Below are 24768 nucleotides of genomic sequence, written 5' to 3'. Positions count from 1 at the left end.
CTTTGCAGAATGGAGGACACAAAAACTTTGAAATGTGGTTTGCCCAAGAAATCATGGCTGAGTGACAACTTAGAGTTGGCAGGTTATATGGGCACGTTTACCGTACGGACCCATCAGTGGGATTTCTCAAGATACACAAATTCCAATCGTTTGACCAGTTTGATCTTGTGAAGCTCTGTTGGAGGAAGAGGAATGTCATGGCAGAGGGTGGAGTCATTAGCAAAGATAAAGTGTACCAAAGACAGATCATTGAAGATTAGGAACAAGATGGGACCGAGAACACTGCCTTGGGGGCATTCCAGCTTGGACAGAGCAGATAAAAGGCATTTTGTCCTGTTACATTGACTATGTGAAGGCCCGTGCGATTTTGGACATGAGCGGGGACTCGTAAAAAGGGGGTGGAGAAAAGCAGAGTGGAGAGAAGGAAACGGTGGATCGAACAAAGGCCATTTACTCACTCCCATTGTCCAGAGAATTGGCTAAGCAACACAAGTGGCTTCCGTTCACTTACCCATTGAGTTTTGGGTCTGGATGGTGGAACCTGCCATTTCATTCTCTACATGGAAGAAAGTGTTTTAGAACAAATTACTCAAGAGCCTGGCCTGAGAGAAAGGAGAGCCATTCTGTTTGGAGACGCAGGCTTTACTACACCTCACCGGACACAGATGCTATCGATTCTGCTGTTACTGCTTCAGAAAAGCATTCTGTACCAAAAGTCCTGGTTGCTCAACATCACAAATTCTGCCAGAGCTCAGAGGCCTGATGAGACAGTTCGTGCAAGGATGCAACATATTCATAGACAGTCTTCTGCCTTTACGTTTTGGAGACAAGCAGGAACAGCTGCGACAGGATTAACTGGTGGAATGAGTTTCAAATATCAGGATTCGTTACTTTAACAAAAAAAAACAAGTCAATCAGCATTGCTGAATGCAAATCTATTTGATCCAGCATCGGTCCGAGCGATCAAAGCCAAAAAAATGCAATTACTCAACCTTCAACCCATGCCATGGACTTCAATAAACAACAAAATAAAAAAAAAAAATGAGAAAAACCCATTCCTGCTGCAGGTGTGGGTCTCAAAACCACCGGACAAATGTGCCTTCTTGTATTAAATCTGAAATTGGTCACTGGCTTTGACAAATACAAATTTTCATTATGGACCCAAAGCTAAAAGCTAGATCATGTTGAACAAACGGTTTCACATGGAGCACCTTACCACCACGAGAGAATTTAAATTGCATCAGATGCGGCAATAAATGCAAATTGTTGCTCCGAGCTCGTTGGCTCAATGACAGAAGATGCCACTTGGATCTTTGCAGCGTCCATCCATCCCTACCCCGCTTCGAATCCTGTGCAACTTGACAGTTAAAGGTAAAAATGTAATGCATGTGGGAAAGTGGGACACTTCAAAAAATCTGCAGCTCTGCCCAGAATGCTATACTTCCTGAAGCGACTTAACTGAATGATGCCATCGCTACAAAAGACAAAATTCTCAAATGTACAAATGGGCAGAACTGCAATTTGGAGCTCATCGTCGACACCGATTCCTCAAGTATACTCTGCAGACTGCCCTTTGAGAGTAGTGTTAAATTGGTCACGTGCACAAAAGATGATTCAACTCTCCAGAGATGCCTGCATGCCACCGGTTTTTTTTTTTTTCATGGCGGCCACATTCTACATCGTCAAGTCTGGCTCACCACTGCTGGGAATTGACAAAGCTTTGTGATGCCACATTGAGGAGATTCTATACTGACGGAGTGAACCATTCCTCCGCTAGAACTGTATGCAGATTATTTAACACCCATAGGGTGCACAAAGGCAGTCAAGTTAAGACCAAAATGATACAGCTACTGTACAACCTGGTCAGACTACTGTTAATTATTAATACATATTAAATCTATGTATTATCTAGTCACAAATGATGACTGCCTCCACCGAGACGAACTGAAACAACTGCTGGAAATGGTCATTCTTGAGAAAGTCGACATCTCCCCAGGCATCGCCACTCAAAATAAATCAGGGGGGGGGGGGATTTGCATGAATATCGATCTGTGGGAGCCAACAAAGCAATGATCATGGACAATCATCAATTGCTTAAAATGGAAGAACTTTTGGCTTTGCTGAGAGGTGCTCATCTTTTCAATGATCGACCTTGCCAGCACTTACCATGTACAATGACAGCTGGAAATTTATGGCTATTAACTGCACACAAGGTACTTTCCTGATACTGCGGAGTTCCATATGGTTTAGCATCAGCCCCTTGCCCTGCTGCATTCCAAATGATGATGATAATAATTCAGGAATTATCACATGTACAAAACTAATTATTCCAAAAGACAAACCTCAAATGCATCACTTGCACGAGGCTGGACTCAGAGTTGGATCGTCACCGGCTGAGGCCCCAGCCGAGGGTAGCAACTGATGCAAGGACAGCAGAGATGGTGAATTGGCCATGTGTGTGATTTCACAACTTGTGAAAATTTCCTGTGTTCACACACAAAAATTGTACTGAGAAAAGCATTTCCAAGACTTGGTGGATAAAGACCTTACTTTAGTCCAGACGTAAGCAGCTGTGGATTTCAGTGCAAAATTAATGCACAGATGTTGGCAGCCGATTATTCGTGCTACAGGGTCATAAATTCCTTGCAGCAGCTTTCACCTCAACATCCCTTGATGCTTTTCTTCAGCAAGTCTTCGTCACTTTTCCAGGGTCATGTTCCTGGAGTTTCAGCCAGTCTACTGCAGAGGGGACCAACCGCAAAACACGGTCTCCATAACGCGTAGGCCTTGGAATTATGCGCTTCGCAGTGGCTCAGGCTTTCGTTATCTTGCGAATCTCTTCACCCATCCACATCCCATAAGGCTGTTCTTGATCTCCAGGATGTCAGTTGGAGTTGACTGATTGTGAGGCACAGTTTGAGGCCATGGACCTTGGGAATGCACATGCTTCACAGAGGCCCACGCTCATGCTCTTCGGAACAAAATGATCACCAAGGTAAGCAGGTTTAGAGAAAGGTGCAAAAAAAATCCTTTGAAGATTGATCATGAAGCAGCCATTTCTTGAACATATACGTATTGCATACGTTTTGCTTTTCGAGTCCCAAAAGGTGAAGAAATCCAAGTGGAGCAGTGTTCAACTCACTGATGAGGAAACTGAAGTACCCAGCTTTGCTCTTTGGACAATTCCTGTTTATGCAGTACAATAAGTGTTAAAGGCTTCTTCAAGCCTTTGCATTGCAGTTTTAGAATAACTTCGCTCGAGATGATGACCGTTATTACTGCCTTGCCCAAATAATTTTGTATGAGAGCTTTGGCATCTTGGTTAAAACTGCTACGAGGCCTATTTACATCAACAGCGGTACAATGAACTTGATCTTGTAAGTTAAGGAAGTGCATGCAAAATATTATATATATATATATATATCAATACAAACAAGGGCACCTGGGAGAGTACATACCTCCACCAGACCGATTCGAACAAGTTTTGTACCCCACTGATGGGCCGGATCTGGATTCGGTCTTGAACTAAAATTTTAGCTTTTTTTCTCATCTAAATCGATCCACAACTGAGACATCCTGCTATTACTAACACACACACACACACACACACACACACACACACACACACACACACACACACACACACACACACACACACACACACACACACACACACACACACACACCTTGAATGAACGGGTTGCGTCAGTCATTCGCAACATTTCAGCAATACGATTGGTGATGGTTGAATGCGCTCATTGTGTAATTTATTTTATTACAAGTCGTGCTTGACACTTTGTCTAGTCCGAGTCGTCGTGCTACGAGTAGTGAGCAGAAAGCAAATCTGAAGTTTCTTGCCAAAACACCTTCCGAATCCTTTGCAATGCTGCAGCAAGTCAACGGAGAAGAAACGATGTCACGTACACGTGCATTTGAATGGCACAAGAGCCTCAAAGAAGGACGTTGAAGATTATCTATAGTCTGGAAGACCTTCAATGAGCAGAACGGCAGACAACATTGAGCGTGTGAAGCAGATGGTGCACGCAGATGATTACAGAGGAACTTTCCATCAACAAGGACACTGTCTGGAGCATCATCACTGAAAATCTCGAAATGCGCAAAGATGGTCTCCAAGCTGTTGGCAGAGGACCAGAAACAGCAAAGTCACTGTCTGTCAAGACATTATCGAGCACCTCGAGGACGATCCAGACCTTCTCAGGAGAGTCATTACTGGCGATGAATCGTGGATATTCGAATACGATCGAGACCAAACGGCAGAGTCGTCAGTGGAAAAGTCCTGCAACACAAAGACCAAATAAAGCAAGGATGTCGAAGTCAAAGGTCAAGGTGTAGCTCATCGTGTTTTTTGACATCAAGGGCATCGTCCACTTCGAGTTTCTACCACAGAGTCAAACAGTGGATCAATACATGTACAATGAGATCCTCCGGCACCTCATGAGATCAGTCCGGGACAAGAGTAGGGATCTGTGGGAGAATGACGCCTGGGTGCTCCACCATGACAACGCCCCTGCTCACAGTACCCTGAGCATCTAAGTTTCTGGCAGAGAGGAATGTGCCATCTGTGTGCAACCCCTGTATTCAGACTTGGCCCAGGGCAGGTATGGGAGCATGTGCCAGAACAGCGCGTCGCTGCGTCCACTTTCCGCCGGTACTCCAGGGGCCTCCGTCTGGCCATCCCCCAGGCAGATGCCAGGCCCATCCCCATCTCCTTGAGATGGTCAACCTGTTGCAACCATGAGGCACGTGGTCGACCCACTGGCCTCCTCCACTCATGAGACTCCCTCGCTAAGAGAATCTGGTGAGCAGGATCAGAGTCAGGAAAATGAGCCACATGTCCATACAGCCGCAACTGACGCTCACGGACTATGCAGGTAACAAATCTCATCCGAGTCTCTCTCAGCAACCGCTCGTTGGACACAAAATCCGACCAGCAATAGCCAAGGATTCTCCGAAGAGACCTGGTACCAAAGGAATTAAGTCTCAGTCTCAGATCCTTGGTCAGAGTCCAAGTCTCGCACCCATAGAGCAGCTCATGCTCTTCGGAACAGGTACCGGCAGTGCCACACCCCATGATCCAGTGAATCCATGACTCACCAGGCCCGACCCAGACGTCTATTCACCTCTGACTCGCAGCCAGCAGAGACATGAATATCACTGCCAAGGTAAGTGAATCTCTCCACGACCTCAACATCCTCACCACAAACAGACACAGACAGGACAGCAGCATCCGAGATGTCACCGAAAGCCTGGATCTTAGTTTTGACCCAAGAAACCCGTAATCCCAACGGCTCCGACTCCTCATTCAGCACCTTGAGGACCCCCAAGAGGATGTCTAAAGTCTCCGCAAAGATGACTGCATCATCTGCAAAGTCAAGGTCCGAGATCTTGACTTTCCCAAATGACGCACCGCAACTTGATCTCTCCGACATCCTCCCTAGAATCCAGTCCACACAAGTGCTGAAAAGTGTGGGGGCAAGTACACATCCCTGACGAACTCCCGTAACAACTGGAAATAAGTCAGAGATGGTACCACCACACTTCACAGCACTCTCAGTACCAGAGTAGAGTTCAGACATCAGATCGATCAGTTTTGGTGGCACCACACGAAGACCAAGAATCCTCCAGAGGACATCCCGATTCACTGAATCGAACGCTTTACAGAGATCAACATAGGCTGCAAGCAGCCCCTGCCGAAACTCTCGTCTGCGTTCGGTGAGGACACGAAGTGCAAGGATACGGTCAATCGTTGACCTCTTTGGTGTAAAGCCTGACTGCTCTGGACGCTGGTGCTCAAGCAGATGGTGGCGAACCCTATCAAGAATTATCAGAGCAAAGACCTTGCCCGGCACTGAGAGCAGCATCACCCCTCGGTAGTTGTTGCAGTCTTGGCGATCACCCTTCCCTTTCCAGAGAGGGACAACAAGGCCCCTCTTCCAGTCAGTTGGGATGATGCCTGTGTTCCAGGCAGAGCACAAAACTGCATGCAACGACACGAGTGCAGCATTTCCACCAGCCTTGAGAAGTTCAGCATGGATGCCACAGATCCCTGGAGCTTTGCCCCATTTCAACTGGTTCACCGCAGCACGTGTTTCCACAAGCGTAGGTGGACCACAGTTGATTCGAGGGTCAGCAACAGGGATTGTAACACCCTTGACGTCCAACTCGACAGTTGGGGGGATCAGCCTGGTACAACCGCTCAAAGTAACCGGCCCAGCGGGCCTTCACTTCAGACTCCTCTGTCAAGAGCCTACCACTCTCTGCTCGAACTGTAGTGCTCCGAGGGATGGGCTTGGATGAACGTAATGCGCGAATGAACGAGAATCACCTGTCCATAGGTGATGCTCTACCCCCTCACAGATTCCTCGCACATAGGCCTCCTTGTCCACCCTCAGTGCACGTACAGTTTTACGCCTCAGCTCCCTGAACAGCTCAGCTCTGCCATTCAGCCTGGCCCTGCGACTCTGGTCAATGGTATCCAGTGTCCCTTGAGAGACAAAATTCTTCTTTGCCCTGCGGTGAGCTCCAAGGCATCCACCGGCAACATCAAGGACGGTGGTCTTGAAGGCGCTCCACAACTCTTCAGGACCCCCCAAAGCACCCAGACCCCCCCCCCCCAAGTGTCCACTCAGCCTGTTCGCAAACTCCTCAGCTACTCTCATCCCTGAGCTTCGCAACATCCAGTCTCAGCTGGGATGGTACCATTCTCCAGGATTTAAGGTGCAGCTTTAGAGTTGCTACAACAAGCCTGTGGTCAGGATTGAGGAACTGAACACTCCGGTAGACCCTGCAGTTCTGGATCATCCTCCAACGACCGTCAATGAGGACATGGTCAATCTCCTTTGCCACACCGGCAGCGTTGGAATACCAAGTCCAGCGATGAGCTTGTGGGCGCTGAAACCATGAACCAGCCACCCTAAGTCCATGACTTCTTGCAAAGTCAAGGAACTTAGTGCTATTCTGGTTCATAGTTCCTGACCCATGGGGACCAACACACACCTCATAACCGTCCCTATCAGTTCCAGTCGATGCATTGAAATCCCCCAAGACTAGAAGTGTATCTCGTCTGGGGCACTGATCAACCACAGACTCTAGTGTGGCGTAGAATGCATCCTTCACGGTGTGATCACTCGCCTCAGTCGGAGCATAAACAGAGACCAGGGAAATGACACCTAAGGAGTGATGAATCCTTAATCTCATAATACGCTCGTTGACCGGTGTTACCTCAATTATTATTGGGGTCAGCTTATTGGACACAGCTACAGCAACTCCTTGGGTATGGTAACCATCAGAGCGACCATACCAATAGTAGGTGTAACCACCCACCATTATCTCGCCGCAATCCGGTCTCCGAACCTCAGAGAGAGCTGCAATCCCGATGTCCAAACGCTTGAGCCCAGATAACAGAGACAGGTGATAATCCTCTCTTAGGGATAGGACATTCCAGGCACCCACCCGAAGGGACCGCCTCAGGTTAACCCAAGGAGACCGCCGTCTGGTGGACGACACCTCAGCACCACTCCGACACACTCTCCCGCAATCTGACCCAGGGATGTTACCCCGTGGTTTCCCTCCTATCAAAGATTGGGGGTCCCGAAGGCTTTGCCCCAATCCCGTCATCCGGTGAGCTGCCCTGCGAAGGGAAGCTGCACAGGAGGTACTCCCACGGAGTGGGTTTTCAGATTTTTTTGCGTTTTGCGGAATGAAGGGTTTTACGGTGGCCGGAGTGCAAATCCTGCCACCAACCTCCTAATAAGAAGTGACCCAACTGCAGGAAGACGTCCGCAGACACAGTTGGGCACTAGATATGGACTTGGCCCCTTGTGATTTTTTTTCCTATTCCCCAAGCTCAAAGGGGGTGATCAAGGGGACCCGACTTCCTGATGTGGAGACCATCAAAATGGCCGTGACGGAGCTCCGGAGGATTCCAGATGAAGCCTTCCAGGGGGTGCATCGAAGCGTGGAAGAGGATGGACAAGTGTGTGAGACTGGAGGGAAACAATTTTGAAGGGGACAAGTTGTGATTAATATATTTTTTTGGAATAAAATTTGTGAAGTCAGTCCCGTTACTTTTGAGACGGACCTCGTGTGTGTGTAAAAATAAATAAATTAAAAAAAAATATATATATATGTACTGAAACGCAAAAGAAACCACCTTTTAAACCTTCAAATATCAACAATAACTGCGTGCAGTAAATGTGTGAATAATAGTGTCCTCACTGTCAGACAAAACGGTCATGGATGGTCACTTCATATCACAGCTGTTGAACAGCCGTTTTGACTGTCAATGATTAGCCAAGGGGTATGGGATGATTTTAATGAGCTGCACTTGATGTCTATATTGGCTTTAAAAAGGCCAGTGCGAAATGGGCATTTCAATCAATATGCCACGATTGTCAAGGGATAAACAGCAGTGTGCCTTGGGCATAATGCAAAGCGGATTGAGCTACCGTGAGGTGGCACGTCACCTTGGCTGTTCACACCAGACGATATTGGCCCTGGTGGACAGAGACACCCTCCACAACTCTGCAGATGACAGACCTCAATCAGGGAGGCCAAGAGTCACCACTGCAAGGCAGGACAGGCAGATGGCTTCAGACATTAAGGACTGAGTGGGACAGAATCCAGCGGCAATCCATCCAAAGACTGGTAGGCAGTATGCGCCGACGATGCACTGCCCGTATCCAAAACAATGGGGGCCACACACGCTATTGAAAGGAGACTGACGTTGCACCCTGTGCTGTTCTGTAGAACAAACTTATGAGATGGTGTATCTTGGTCAAAAACTTGACATGTCAATAAAATGCTAATGTTTCAATTAGCAATTGTTGGTTTGTTTTATTTTGAACTGTTACAATTTTATTACATTTCAAACAAGTGGTAAGTTTCTTTTGCATTTCAGTATATATAAAGACTTACAAAAACCACAGGGGCTGAAACATGTTATATATTTTCTCCTTGTTCCACTAGCATGGACTCAACCAGATACATCGCACATGGACAAATATTATCCTTCATTAGTAGATATGTCAATCCTTGTGGAATGCTTTGTTAAATTTATTCCAGGAAAAAAAAGCTGCAGTTTTATTCAAAGCAATCATCGATACACTGGACTTTTACCAACCTGACGAGAATGTCAGGACAGACTTGTGACATGTCTGGTCTTTCTTCTGGTATTCAAGCTCGGATCAACGAGAAACCCCTTAGTCGTGTCTATCCCTTGGTCAGCACATTTACTGAATCTTGTGGGAACGTAAACTGGTGGATGTTGTGTGGAAGCAATTTCTTTCTTTGGGATCATTCAACAGCAATACATTTTCTCTGGGTCCACGAACAAGTCGGAAGTGTTATCCTCTTACTTGCACTCCAAATCTAGTGGCAAAAATTTGTCCAACACAAGATGAAACATGCCACATTCTGTGGAAAAAACCATGCAGATAGATTAAAATATATATATACACACACACACACACACACACACACACACACACACACACACACACACACACACACACACACACACACACACACACACACACACACACACACACACACACACACACACACACACACACACACACACACACACACGGCTCATGAAGAACAAGAACACAACAAATCAGGACACAAAAGGAACAGCAGGAGAAGGGGGAGATGCCAACAAAAGGGTAGAGGGAGAAAGACAGACAAAGGGATGTGGGTAACTGAGGGGGTTGGGGAGAACACAAGGAGACAATATGGATACAGAAGCAAAGTTTTTCAAGGGGGGGGGGATGGTTTAACAGATGTATAAATCATAGTTTTGGATTTGGGGGGGGGAGGAGGAGCGACTTGAGATTGTGGTGAACTGCCATCTTGGAGACCTGGAGGGAAGAATGAGATTGAAGAGTGTGGAAGTTGGTTCCACAGGTGGAAATGGAAGAATAAAAACAAATAAATAAAAAATTGGAACAAATGAGTGGAGGTGAGCAGTGGTTCTGGATTTTGGCAGTTTCATGAGAAGGGGGTTGCTGCCCGTCAGAAGGATGAAACCAAACTTCTGGTGTGTCAATATAGAAATTGGGATTGTTAGACTCGATGGAGCTCTTGGAAAGTTCATTCAGGAATCGAGAAATGATGACAGGTTTGAAAGACAGATGCTAAATAGCTATCTGGACTCGAGAATTACAACACTGCTACAGCCAGGTGTCGGAGGAGGAAACTGCTGTTCAATGTCAGCCAGCAAGGACAAACAGCTGAATGCCAGAGACGAGTTTAGTGAACACATTCCTCAGTCTTGGATCTTACCAACTGGTGCATAACATGTTTCTTTGAGAAAAAAAATTACTCGTCCTGATTCCAATTTGAAAGCTCAGGCTCTGAAGCGCTTATCAGTTCACAGATTTGGAAAAGGCCCGAGCTGATGAATGTGTGCACCTTTGCTCTCATTTGAAGAGTATCAAGCTTGACAAACCTATTGGAGAAGTTCACAAATTAAATCAGAGCTGATCAATTGCAAGCAATTTATCCAAATTCAGACATTGCATATTTCTTTGCACTTTACATGCCTTCAGAAAGTATTCACACCCCTTAACTTGTGTTACAGCCAGACTACAAAAGGGATTAAATTTAAACGGTTGTCACCAATCTGCACGAAGGACCCACAACGACAGTGAAAACATGTTTTGAGAAACTTTTAGAGATTAATTTTTAAAAAAAAGGGAAAACTGAAATGTCTTCCATTAATAAGTATTCAACCCCTTTTGCTACGACACCAAATTGAGCTCAGGTGCTTCCGATTTCCTTTGACCATCCTTGAGATGTCTACAACTTAATTTGAGTCCACCTGTAGCCAATTCGATTGATTGGACATGATTGAGAAAAAACACCTTTCGATACAAGGTCCCGCAGTTGACAGTGCATGCCAGAGCAGAAATGACCATCAAGTCCAAGCAACTGTCTGTAGAACTCAGAGATAATTGTGAAGACCTATAGATCTGCAAAAGGTACAAAACAATGAGTGTAGAGTCAAGCACAGTGAGCTCCATCATTAAAAAAAAATTTAAATGGAGAGAATATGGAACTACCCAGAGCAAGCTGTCTGACCAAACAGCAACTCAGCAAGGAGGACCTTAGTCAGGAAGGTGACCAAGGACCCAATGACCATTGACAGAACTGCAAAGTTCCTTGGCTGAGATGGAAGAACAGTCTCTGCAGCACTAAACAAATCTAGGCTTTGTGGTGGAGTGGCCATACAGAAGAAACTCCCAAGATAAAAGGTGCATGACAGCAAGCCTGGAGTTTGCAAAAATGGACATGAATGACAGAGCATGAGGCAAAAGATTATGCTGTGATGAGGCAAAAATTGAACTTTGGGCTGAATGCAAAGTGCTACATCTGGTGGAAACCTAGCATAGCTCATCACCCATCTAACACCATCCCTACCATTAAGTGTGGTGGCAGCATCATGCTGTGGGGATGCTTTGCAGCAGCAGGGACTGGGAGAGTTGCAAGGATAAAAAGGCACAATGAATCGAGCCAAATATGGGCAAATCCTTGAGGTGCTGCTTCAGAGTGTGAAAGACCTATGTTCCAACAGGACAATGACCCTAAGCATACAGCCAAAGCAACACAACACGAAAGTTCTTGTGTGGCCTATCCAAAGGCCTGACTTGAACCATTGAGAATCTGGGGAAAGACTTCAAGATTCCTTTTCACTGACTCTCCCCATCCAAATCTGCAAGGAAGAATGAGATGAAAAATCCCCAAAACCAGATGTGCAAAGCTGTTACAGATTATATCCAAGACTTGAAGCTGTAAATCGCTGGCAAAAGGCACGTCTACAAAACAGACTCAAGGGGTTGAAGACTTGACTGAACATTTCTGCCTCTTTGTAAAAATTTCTAAAAACACATCATTTGTCATGAGTTTCATGTAGATCAGTGACAAAAAATATCGTGTATATATATATATATATATATATATATATATATATATATATATATATATATATATATATATATATATATATTAAATTTCATCAATTTTAAATTCAGGCTGTAACAACAAAATGTGAAAAGGTCAAGGGGTCAATACGTCCTGAAGGGACTGCACACTATACATCCTCACAAGGTTGTTTTGGTTTTCATCTACTCATTCCATGTGTCAATTTATTAAACAATTATTTGAAGGTGAGCACATGTTTGTCTGATTTCCAGCGCTTTGGGAATCCCTGATTAGGTTTAAATTGTTTTTAAACAATTTAAATTTGAATGGTTAAAATTAAATATTTTTCTTGACAAAAGATAGTATGACAGCATTCGCAACTCGGCCCAATGCCGCACTGTTCAGGCGTGTGGGCAGACTAAAATGCTTAAATTATCAGGAGTAAACCAAAGCGAGGTAAGGGGTAATATTGTTACGAATCTGGAAGCCATTTTCACACAAACAGACAGCAGCCCCCGCAGTTATTTCGACAAGTATGTGTTTATAGTCAGGGTCCCATCCTTCTGTAATGGGAATTACATGTGTGCGCTGCGAAGTTTTATAGTTTTTTTTTTTTTTTTTTTTTACATCAATCCTCCATCTCTCCGCACCACCGACTCCATTGCCCACGCGTTTTTGGCTGAAGGCGTGGGTGGAGCCTCCATCACTTCAGATCGAGGCTCTGCTCCGAGGAAGGGTATGGAGCGTTTCCTCCAGCCAATGGGCGAGCAGCCTCGACCAATGAGGGAAGGCCACTGATCGCCCTACAACCCCTAGTCCAATCAGGAGGTGAGTGGGAGGGGAAGACATCCCTCGGACCTGGCAAGGAGAGTAGAGTGGTTGGCGGGACCAGTGTTCTGCAGTCATCATGGCGATTGGCTTGGTCTTAGTCATTGTAGCTTTTCGTCTGTGGCCCTTTGCGGTGGCTCATGGTGGTGGTGACCGAGCAGCCAGGATCGTGGGCCTGTGGACTTGAAATTCACCATGGTGGTTAGAGTCCAATGTGACCGCACGAGGCGGAGAGGTACCCGACAAGACCCTGGTCTCCAGCTTGCCTTTCCCTCCTGGGCTGAGGGACCGAGTAAAGACCCCACGGGGTCCATTGTGTGTGTGTGTGTGTGTGTGTGTGTGTGTGTGTGTGTGTGTGTGTGTGTGTGTGTGTGTGTGTGTGTGTGTGTGTGTGTGTGTGTGTGTGTGTGTGTGTGTGTGTGTGTGTGTGTGTGTGTGTGTGTGTGTGTGTGTGTGTGTGTGTGTGTGTGTGTGTGTGTGTGTGTGTGTGTGTGTGTGTGTGTGTGTGTGTGTGTGTGTGTGTGTGTGTGTGTGTGTGTGGGGGGGGGGGTGTGCGTAGAAAGTAAGTGTTTTTCTTCATTGTACATTTTCCTGCATCTTCAGATAACTCTGCTCTTTGTGCTCCCCTTACCCCGATAAAAACCCCCAATTGTTCAATGTACCAGCTCGTTGTCTGTCACTTTCTTTCATTGACCCAGCACGGTGTGTATTGAGAATTAGTGAGACCGTAAGTTGTCATTGGCCCGGCACGGTTTTGCTAACTCCGGCTCGGTTACGCCGGATCCGAGTCGGTAACAGCAACTCAGTTCAGACAAAGTCGGCCAAGAGTGTAGCTTCCCCGGTAGTTAGACAGTGTGGGTACTTAGGTAATTAACCCTACCTCACGCAGTCTAAATATTGGCGACCACGGTCCTTCAAGTGACCCGTGACCTTTCAGACTTATCCAAGCGTCACGACCTAAATTCCAGGTGTTCGGTACGAGACAGCTCTACTGCTCCACCTCATGATTGTTTATCACCGAACCCCAGCCCACAACAATATGAGGAGTAATGGATTGCTAAGTTGTTGAATTACAACAAAAGCAATGAAGTTTCATTTGAATGATGAGCTCATGTATGTAAAGTTTAAAGGCTAAATATACATGACCATAACAAATTTACAAATGAGCAAAGTGCTGCATCGTTTCTGGAATGCCAGAATGAATTTTTTGCATTGTGTTCATGTCATTCCAAGACATACAATTAAAAGTGTTGGTCAACATAGATTTTTTTTCTTCTTCAATTAGATAATGTTTAACATGTACCAAAACGTTGGCATTATCAAGAGGCACGAGCACATGACCCGTAGGGCGATTGCGTCCCACCCCCTCCACCTCCACCTCATCGTGAATTTGATTTTTACTGCGAGGAAACGCACACATGCAATTCTGACAACAAAAAGGCCTCAGCCTCCCAGCTGTCTGATCTTTACTCTCCCACCACACACTTCGCCTCCCAACCCTAAGGCATAAACCCCCTCCCCACACTCAAAAGCAAACAGGCATTCCCACACCCAAACAGCAGAATTTATAACGTTTTCTTCTCCCCTATCAAGCCATCACAGAAACCCATCTGACAATCACCTGTTCAACTCGATTTGAGAACAATCTGAAATAGCAAACCCCCAAAGGATGCCTCTGCATTGCATTCTGTTCTTGGTTCTCCAAATTCACTCCCAAACTAGATGGTATTCAAAGAATACCTGCCCAAGTCTTGAGGACTTGGTGCAAGAAAATTCTGGTGGCAAGTTCGTGATATTAACTATATATAATCAAATGGAAGACCAAATAAAATTCGGTACAGCATTGGAATAATCAGAAGGAACCGGAATAAGCCAAAAATAAAAAATAAAAAAATAAAAAAAAAAACGCAAAGATGACGTCATCAGGAGGAATTTGGATAAGACTCAGGTTTCAACGGAAACTTTATCCTCAAACACATCCAGGCACAGCCAAGTGAAACTTGTTCAAAATAAATAAAAAATTATTAAATACTGGCTTCCAGATTTCATGTCCAATCAGGTTAAAATTTGAACGATACATGCCCCATCACGATGAGACCACAATTGTGAAGTTTCACGTTTATCGACGCAGTGGCTCAAGAAAATTAAAATAATTTTCCTTCAATCCAATATGGCTGCCAAACTACATCACCCATCAATTATTCATGAACAACTTGATATCCGCAAGGTTTGGGGGAACATGCGAAGTTTCCCCTCGATCAGTCTCCAGCCGCTCCTGAAGATTTTTAAAAGGTCTTCAGATTAAATGCAATATGGCTGCCAAACCAGATGACCTATGATGTCATAGCTGAGAAGTTTTTGTTCAGGGATAGGTCATAACAGCAAAGTTTCTCCTCGATCTGTTCAGCTGTTTAAGATTTTTGAAGTTTTATAAAATAAATATAAACAGTTTTATGTTGAATAAAGGACAATTTTTTGTTAAAATTTATCCCTTGACCAGACATGGCATTCTGCATACACAATATCACAAGGACCTATGACCAAAAAAAAAAAAAAAATAATAATAATAATAATAATAATAATATTCCCAATGGGGGGTACTTGACAGGTGCCAAGTTACAATTCCCCCACCCACAATAAAGCAGTTCCAGATATAGCTCCAAAAATTTTTTTCCAATATGGCTGCCACACCACATGACGTCATAATCAAAACATTCCACACAAGTAGTCTCAGCTATTGTGAAAATGGTGTCAATCTGACAAGCAGCTCCAGACAAAAGGGATACCAAAACGTGGATATGCACAAGCTTCACGAGCTCGGGCTGAAGCCACGTACCAAGTTTCAGTTAAAAATGTTAAAGGGTTTTTTTGGGGGGGGAGGGGGAGAAGAGGAGAAGAAATGGAAATAAATAAATAAAAGCCCCACACTCACTGGGTAGGAAGGAATGTTGAGCAACTAATTAGAAGGTAAACAAAATAGCTGTGCGTGACGAAATGCACTCAACTCAGTCAACCACACACGGAATAGTCATGGTTAACGGGTCCACTCCGAGTCTGGGAGGTCAGTGGTTCAAATCCCCAGCCACGTCATACCAAAGACGTTAAAACAGTTCGTGCTGCTTCCTTGCTCAACCATCAACATTGTAAGACAATTAAAGGAGACAAGCAGCCACAGGTGGGCAACAGGTGTGTGCGGGCTTATTGGACGCAATGGCCAATGGCTCGTCACTCGATTGAAGTGCCTTTTGTCAGGAAACTCGTGAATATTATAAAATACATTAACACCTCCAATGGGAAATGGGTTTCTGGGGGGGGGGGGGTCCGAGTACCGAGGTCGCCCAATAAAACCTCATCAGGACACGTACCTGCACTCCAACATCCTTACCCCTCTCAAGGGGAGGTCTCCATAATCCTGGAAACGGGGGAGCCCAAGGGGGGGTAATCCAGGGCGCGGTCACCCACGGAGGACTAGCCCACGGTGGAGTGACCCAAGTACCCACCGCCCCCCGGGCATCGCCGCGACGCCTCCAGGGCACTTTACCCGGAAAGTAACAGCACGGATGGCACGCGAAGTCCTCCATGGGATCGCTCCACTGGGCGCGATGGACGTTTCCCCAGAGCAGACAAAGGGTTTTTGTCGAATGGAAATGGGTCACGCCTCGAGGGTGTTAGCACAATAATAACCGGTGACCCCCCCCGACCTCGCTCGGCTGGTGACCCGCGATGAAGGACACAAAGCATTGTTATTTGGGTGACGTCACTTCGAATGATTTATCCCCATCGAGACGACGTACGGCTGTGCTGGGTCCGTGCTGTGCGTGTTCAATCAACTCCTCATTAACTATTAAACAACTGTGACCATGTGCTTGTTAACCCCCCCTCCCCCACACCTGATAAGTACAGACAAGTGTTTCCTTCTACGAACGTTCATTTGTGTTTTTTATTTATTTATTTATTTATTTACTTGTTTGTTTGTTTGTTTGTTCATTCATTCATTCATTCATTCATTCATTCATTCATTCATTCATTCATTCATTCATTCATTCATTCATTCATTCATTCATTCATTCATTCATTCATTCATTCATTCATTCATTCATTCATTCATTCATTCATTCATTCATTCATTCATTCATTCATTCATTCATTCATTCATTCATTCATTCATTCATTCATTCATTCATTCATTCATTCATTCATGATGTTCGTTGATCTCTGAGTTAAACCATCTATTTATTACATTCGTGATGGGTCTGGCCGTGGATTCATGAATCCAGAGGTAATTGCGATTTACTGCTGTTCCAACATGTATTAAATATGCACATGACCATGTGTACCTGTACCTGTACCTGTACCTGTACGCTATGTTGATAAACAAAACGTTTTGTGTTTCATTAATTATACATTGTTTTTTTCCGTTGAAAACGGCTTGCCGGAGCCGAAGGGGGTTTTGAAATGTGGGACGAACACCCCACGATCCTCCACGGCCCCCACGACCCTCCACGGCCCTCAATTAAAAGCATCAATCCTTGTTGGCCAGCAAGGGGTTAACTCGTGCGTGCGTGCGTGCGTCCGTCCGTGCGTATCTGCATTTTGTTGAGAGCATACATCGAAAACTGTTCTGTGGCGGATATTAAAACTTTACCACATGTGACGTGACCGTGAGATATTGTCGTCACACTTTTGAGGTCAACATAGGTCAATGGTTAACATTGGCCAGAATTTCTAAAATCCTCAATTTTCATCCAATTGACTTGCAATTTGAACAGGATTTGCCCATCAGGTCACTACATTCAACCACCGACTATTTTTGAAGTCACATTGGCCAGAATTTCTAAAATCCTCAATTTTCATCCGATTGACTTGAAATTTGAACAGGATTTGCCCATCAGGTCACTAAATTCAACCACCAACTACTTTTGAGGTCACATTGGCCAATATTTCTAAAATTGTCAATTTTCATCCGATTGACTTGAAATCTGAACAGGATTGTCGTATCAGTTCACTAAATTCAACCACCAAGTATTTTTGAGTCAACTTCGGCCAAAGGTCAACAACTTGAGTGGGATTTCTAAAATCCTCAATTTTCATCCGATTGACTTGAAATTTGAACAGGATTTGCACATCGGGTCACTAAGTTCAACCACCAACTATTTTTAAGGTCACATTGGCCAGAATTTCTAAAATCCTCAATTTTCATCCGATTGACTTGAAATTTGAACAGGATTTGCCCATCAGGTCACTACATTCAACCACCGACGATTTTTGAAGTCACATTGGCCAGAATTTCAAAAATCCTCAGTTTTCATCCGATTGACTTGAAATTTGAACAGGATTTGCCCATCAGGTCACTAAATTCAACCACCAACTACTTTTGACATCACATTGCCCAGAATTTCTAAAATTGTCAATTTTCATCCGATTAACTTGAAATCTGAACAGGATTGTCGTATCAGTTCACTGAATTCAACCACCATGTGCTTTTGAGTCAACTTCGGCCAAAGGTCGACAACTTGAGTGAGATTTCTAAAATCCTCAATTCTCATCCGATTGAATTGAAATTTGAAGAGTATATATATATTTCAGGTCACTGAGTTCAACCAGCGAATTAATTTTGAGGTTTTGAAGTCAACATAGACCAAAAGGTCACCGTAGGCTAAAGGTCAACATTGAAGCTAAAATCTCTAAAATCCTCAATTTTCATCCCATTGACTTGAAATTTGAAGAAGATTTGCACATCCACTTACTGAATCCAACCACAAATTATTTTTGAGGTCAACACCGGCCAAAATATCAACATAGGCCGAATTTCTCATTTTGTCAATTTTCATCCAATTGATGAGATTTGAAGAAGAGTTGCATATTTGGTTATTGAATTCAACCACAAACAAGAACAAGTACATTCAAAGTACACCGCTCCCTTGCTAAATAAATAAATAAACAACACCCTCCAGCGTCTGACATCGCCGGGGCACCTTTGACATCTGGTGATGCCACCATGCAGCACATGGAGACAGAATCGGGAGGGAGCAGTGTACAAAATAAGACCATAACGATTTGGTAATACATTCAATGAAATTTATTGGCAAATTATTCACATTTTCAATGTATTGCAAAATGGCTGAAATGTTCACTAGTAGAGCATGTGAATAGTAAGTGGGGGAATTTTGTTGGTTCTGCACGATCCCATTCCCCCCATTGATTTCAATGTAAACTTTGGGGGGGGGGGGACTATTTGACCCTGTCAATAAAAGGAGTGTATTTTTCTTTCTCACAATCAGATCATCTCCAGCACCAACTTCTCCTTCTCCTCCCACACTTCTTCCACTCATACTGCACCAGCTTCTCCGCATTAAATTGTTTCTCGGACTAAGCTCTTCCATCAGCCTTGACTATGCATCAAAAACTGTTTTTAACCCCCACCCCCCATTTTATTTTACCCCCACCCCTCACCCATGACCACTCACCCCCCACCCTCTATCTCTTATCCAGTTATACCCCCATTTGAACAGAGATTCCGTCCCTTTATATCCCTAACTATGAATAATTATAGTTGGTGTTGGCTTATGAATAGTTATATTCCATGAATAGTTATAGCTTGAAGCCTGGTGTTGGTTTAGTGGTTAGGGTGGTGGCTTGGGATCCTAGGGTCCTGAGTTCAAGCCCCGTTTTTCCGCTGAATTAACACCAGGGGGTTGACTCAGCCTGTCATCCTTCTGAGGTCGGTGAAATGAGTACCAGTGAACTGGTAATAGAGGCGGCATATCCGTGCCCCTAACCGATGATGCAACCAATAAGCGGCATATCCGTGCCCCTAACCAATGATGCAACCAGCAGTCAAAAGGCTGTACACGAAGGGAAGGGGTATCAACAGATTTATTAAATCTGGTATTGGTGTGGCGCAAGCATGGTGGGCCAAATGGCCTCCTCCTTTGCACACTTTCCTTGTAATAATACTCACTTGTGCTATAAAACTTTATATTTAAAATTATGTATTTCAGATATCTCATCCATTAACAATATCAGTTTAAGCAAAATTACTTCCATATAAATGACCTCAAAACTCTGGAAAAGTAGAGCCAAGCAAAAACCAAACCAAAGAGTAGAGAAAATCACAATTTTTGTGTTGAAATGGAAAACAATGAATGTTGTCAGTATCATCAAAGGAATAACCAAGACAACTGTCACTAAAACACACAGACTGAGAGGTTTAAAAAGATTTAATGGATGTCAACAAAACAATGGAAGAGTAATTTACTACAATTTTTAAATGATATGTGGTTCAGGAGGAACTCAGAGCAGAACACCGAGGGAGGTTTATCATTTTGTCTCAACTCAACAAAGATATTTAGCCCAAGAACCAAACCCCAACATATTATTTATCAACATTTTCGATGGTGATGAAAGTTATAAGAAAAGGTTTTTGAATAAACTCCAAACCCAACAAATATTAATCAGTAGCCTTGTTGAATTCATTTTTAAATCTGAACAAAATTTTATTTTAAACACAAAAATATCATATCTCAATCAGCAAAGATTTCACCAAGATTTTATTTTAAAGACAAAAGTATCTATAAATAGTTAGAAATTTCATCAAGAAAAAGGTATTTTAAACACAAAAATATAATATATAAATGGGTCCGAGAAAAATCATTTTTTCCTGATTTATAGATACTTTTCTGCTTAAAATATAATCTTCTGAGTGATCAGAAAGAGATTTCACCATTATAATTTATTTTGAACACAAAAATGTAGTATATAAATCAGAAAGATATTTTACCAAGTTGTTATTTTAAAGACAAAGTATCTATAGAATCAGTTAGCGATTTCACTCAGAACATTTTATTTTAAACACAAAAGTAGATATACACATCGGTCCTAGAAAATCATCTTTTTTGTAAAATAAATATGGTGAATATAACTCATTGTGGTGTTTGCAATAAGGACTACAAATACTTACAACTTACAACAAACACTTACAATGAGTTATATTCACCATATTTAAATTCCAAAAAATATGATTTTCTAGGACCTATTGAAATATACTCTTGTGTTAAAAATAAAATTTTCTGAGTGAAATCTCTAACTGATTTATAAATACTTTTATCTTTAAAATATAATGTTTTGGTGAAATTTCTTGCTGATTTATATATAGGGTGAGTCAAAAGTAGCGCCCGATTTCTGTTTTTTTCGGCTGTCAGATTCTTTCTGGGAAGTCATGTTGTTAATAATTGTCTTGCAGATTATTAATTTTCGTAATTCATTTAATTTTGATTTTGTTTTGCAGGTTATTGCTGCGAGTTTGGAAAGTTACTGAATTTGCACCAAATTGAACCATGAATTACCTTTCAATGAATCAACGCATTGCGGCCGTGAAACATTACTACAAATGTAATGAACAACCAACGATGGCGGCATGCCGTTTGGCACAGGAATTCGATATTAACCCACCTCAGGGAAGAAACATACGATTGATTGTCGAGAAACTTGAAGCAACAGGGTCGGTAGCCACTGCAAAGAAGTCCGGTCATCCGAAAACGGCAACGAATGTAGCTAAGGCTGAAATTGCAAGTAAAACAGCTTGGTACAGTTCCGTAATATTTTTTAATGAATAAATGGTTAGATAAACATGTCATTCATTTTTTTCTACCTTCTTGTACACTGTAATACAAATGGCAAACAAACAATCAACTGACAGAAATCGGGCACTACTTCTGACTCACCCTGTATTATACTAGACGACCCGTGAACCCATTGGGTTCCCGTTGTGACAGCGGTTGATGAAAAAAATCATTTCAAGAAAAAAAAAGATGGCTCCAGCGAACTATACCGCTAAGGTTGTTTGCATTGATCAAATACTCCCGAAGAGTACTTGACTGAATCGGGAATTGATTTTTTAAATATTTTTTTCTTTGCCCGATTTGAACGAAACTTGATACTGCACACCATAGGCGAATGGTGAGGAAGGTGGCCATAAATTTTTTGTGCTATCGTGTACCGTTTTGGCTGTATTTCAGGAACATACAGACATACATACATATATATATATATATATATATATATATATATATATATATATATATATATATATATATATATATATATACACACACAAGATGAGAGTTTTAGTAATGTATAGATTTTTGTGTTCAAAATAAAATCTTTTGAGTGATCCATATGAGATTTCACCAAGATTTTATTTTAAAGACAAAAGTATCTATGAATTAGTAAAAGATTGCACCAAGAAAATTTTATTTTAAACACAAAAATATAGCACATAAATAGGTCCCAGAAAATTCATCTTGCTGATTGTGTAAATGAATAGGTCTGTTCAAAAAGATATGCCAAAGCAAATAATAAATATCTCTCTTATTATGATACTTCGAAAGATAGTTCTTATTTGATGTATTATGATGCTAACAATCTCTATGGATGGGCGATGTCTCTAGCTCTACCATAGAGAGCTTGAGACATCAATCTTGAGACAAAGCTTGAGCTTGAGACGGAGAGCTTATTACTATAGTGGTGGAGGCTTTAAATGGGTCCAGGAGAAGAATTATGAACGAATATTAAAAAAAAATCATTATCTCTATCCAGAAAGAATTGGATGAAGCAAAAGTTGGATATTACTTTGAAGTGGATTTAAAATATCGTGGAGAACTCCACAATGCTCACAAAGACAACATATGCTCCCGATAAAGGAAAACTAAAAAAAACAATGCCTCAGCAATTATCAACAATCATTTTTTACTGGCTCTTCTAGAGCATGTACACCAACAGAAAAGCTTTCAACTGCATTATATGATAAAGCCAAGTATGTATTACACCAATGAAACCTGAGGCAATATCTATCAGCTGAATTGAGAATAAAGAAAATTCAGATTTCGAAAGTTGGTTAAAAGTCACACACAAAGTCATTAGTTTTAGCAGGTAGTTGAGTTAGCTTATTGAAAGAAGCAAGGAGAAGCCTTATGATAAGTTTAGCGTGAAGTCAGTTGGGGCCTTGGGAGTATGGGGATAAAAAACGGTTATAAATAGAGACCGAAGGAGAAAGGAAGAGGAGTACGTGAAATATAACAGTCACCAGTTTCATCATCTAACCTACACCAAACAATGCTACACTATTTTTGGTATTCACATCAACTACATAACCAAATGCGCCGTTAGTTAGCTTGTCTACTTTATTGATGTTGCTTGTAATTTTAATAGGTGCACCACTCATTAGGTGAAGAAGATTTGAAAGACCCTTGAGCTGTGTTTTGTTGGTTTTGCTAAGATCAGGCATAACAGAACTTTTCTTCCTCAGCATATTGTTATGTTTGTGGGGTAGATGGAGGAATTTCATTCTAAAGATAGGATTGCATAGAGTAGCTTGGTCTGTGGACTTGTAGAAGACATCTCAATGCAAATGGAGTCGGGAAACTGTGAACTTAAGTGTTACATGTCACCACATGGGGTTGGTGCTGTGTTAATTAAGTAAGGGTTAAGGATAATTTCTCTCAGTATGTAATTTCCTCCTGTGACCTTTTTCCATGTTTTGTATTTCAAGACCGGCGATAAAAGGAATTATGTCCTTAAAACAACAACTGAGCTACATGTCCAAGGAGGCAGAAAGCCCCACCTCCAGGGATACAGTGAGAAAAACCACACTCCCGGAGTGGATGATTGATGGGAATGACGTCAGAGCCGAGAGGAGAGTAAGGTTAGTCAGAGAGTTTCATGTTGGGCGACAAAGAGGGCAGTCGAGATGAAGGTTTGGAGCGGAACAGAAGCGAGAGAGGCAGAAGATGGCGGTTGAAAGAGAAGGGCATTATGGCTGGCTTTCCCTCAGCACAGTGAAGAAGGCTGCCCAATTCCTGTGTTCATGCTGAAGCGAATTGGCTCGCATGATAGAGCAAGACGCTGGCCATTGACTGTTGGCTGGATCGCGTGAGAACAGCCTCAAAGCTTTGGGTTGTGCCATCGGGGAAAGAGATGGCGCCAATTTGCAGGGCAGCGGCATTGGCAAGCACGATCGACAAAAGAAGTTGTACGGCGGTTCCTGAGCCCTGGTGTCGAGTATCGCTGCCCGAATTGCCTCCTTTACGTATGCCCACCCAGAGGAGGCTGCACGCGATTTTGGGTGCATTTTCCCGTGCAGTAACCAAGCGGTTTGGTGACCTTGAAGCTACTGAAACTTACTTCTGGACCCCCAGCTAAGTGCCGGGAGGAAGGGAGGATTTTTCCTTTGTTTTATCTGTCCCACTTGTCTGTATTTAAATATGTGTGGTGGCGCCTCAAAATTAGATTTCGTTTGTCTCGTGTTCCGTTTTGATTATTACCCTTTCAATGATTACCATTGTAAATATTTGATTTATTTTCATTCAACCTCGTATTTATTTAAGTTGCTTTTTTTGTCGATTTGTTGTGGGTACCCCTGTGTTGTGCTTCCATCTGCTGTGTGCATTTGCTGCCCTCCCGTCCCATGCATGTCAGAATCGCCGAGAATCTTGGCGGCAAGCCTCCAAGGGAGAACTGTTTGGCTACCCGTCCAGATAGGGGTAAACTCATTGGGTACGACAATATATTTTTCCAGTAAAATATATGAATCTCCATGTAGCCTCTGAACATGTTCATCATTAAAGGCATCCTTGACCTCATGTGTTTTTGCAATCAGTACTTGCTGCTTATCTTTGTACCAATCATTTTCATTTCTCGTTGGACATTCCTTAACTCGAGACCTGAGGACTTCTATGTCTTCAAATGATACTCTGTCCCGACCTATACGTGTCTGATGTTCAGAGAAAGCAATGTCGTCCTTAGATCTCATTTTCTGAGTTAACATGTACATTTTGATTATTATTTATATGACTGAGCAGGATTAAAAACAAAACCTGTCAAAGGGCGGAGGAGCTCCTTGTGAGCCAACGGCCATCCATAGCTAGTGCCCAACTGTGTCTGCGGACGTCCTCCTGCAGTTGGGTCACTTCTTATTAGGAGGTTGGTGGCAGGATTTGC

General features: G+C 43.1%; 1 protein-coding gene across 6 annotated transcripts in view; it reads right to left on the bottom strand.

Moving 5' to 3' along the window:
- LOC147028576 (uncharacterized) overlaps nt 1–16594 on the bottom strand; it is a 53680-nt gene extending 37086 nt beyond the window's left edge. The window contains exon 1 of one of the 6 annotated variants that reach the window (XM_085879122.1): nt 16137–16594. In XM_085879122.1, the coding sequence (XP_085735248.1) occupies nt 16137–16352 (216 nt within the window). In that variant the 5' untranslated portion in view covers nt 16353–16594. The remainder of the gene's footprint in view (nt 1–16136) is intronic. The other 5 variants (XM_085879116.1, XM_085879118.1, XM_085879117.1 and 2 more) reach the window with 5 other exon arrangements.
- Between the last annotated feature and the right edge of the window lie 8174 nt (nt 16595–24768).

The sequence above is a fragment of the Eptatretus burgeri genome, chromosome 4 (assembly GCF_056783735.1).
Source record: "Eptatretus burgeri isolate ZD-2024b chromosome 4, Ebu_testis_v1, whole genome shotgun sequence".
NCBI classification, from domain to species: domain Eukaryota; kingdom Metazoa; phylum Chordata; class Myxini; order Myxiniformes; family Myxinidae; genus Eptatretus; species Eptatretus burgeri.
Note: the sequence above shows the minus strand (reverse complement) of the source record. Positions and strands in the feature narration are given on the sequence as shown.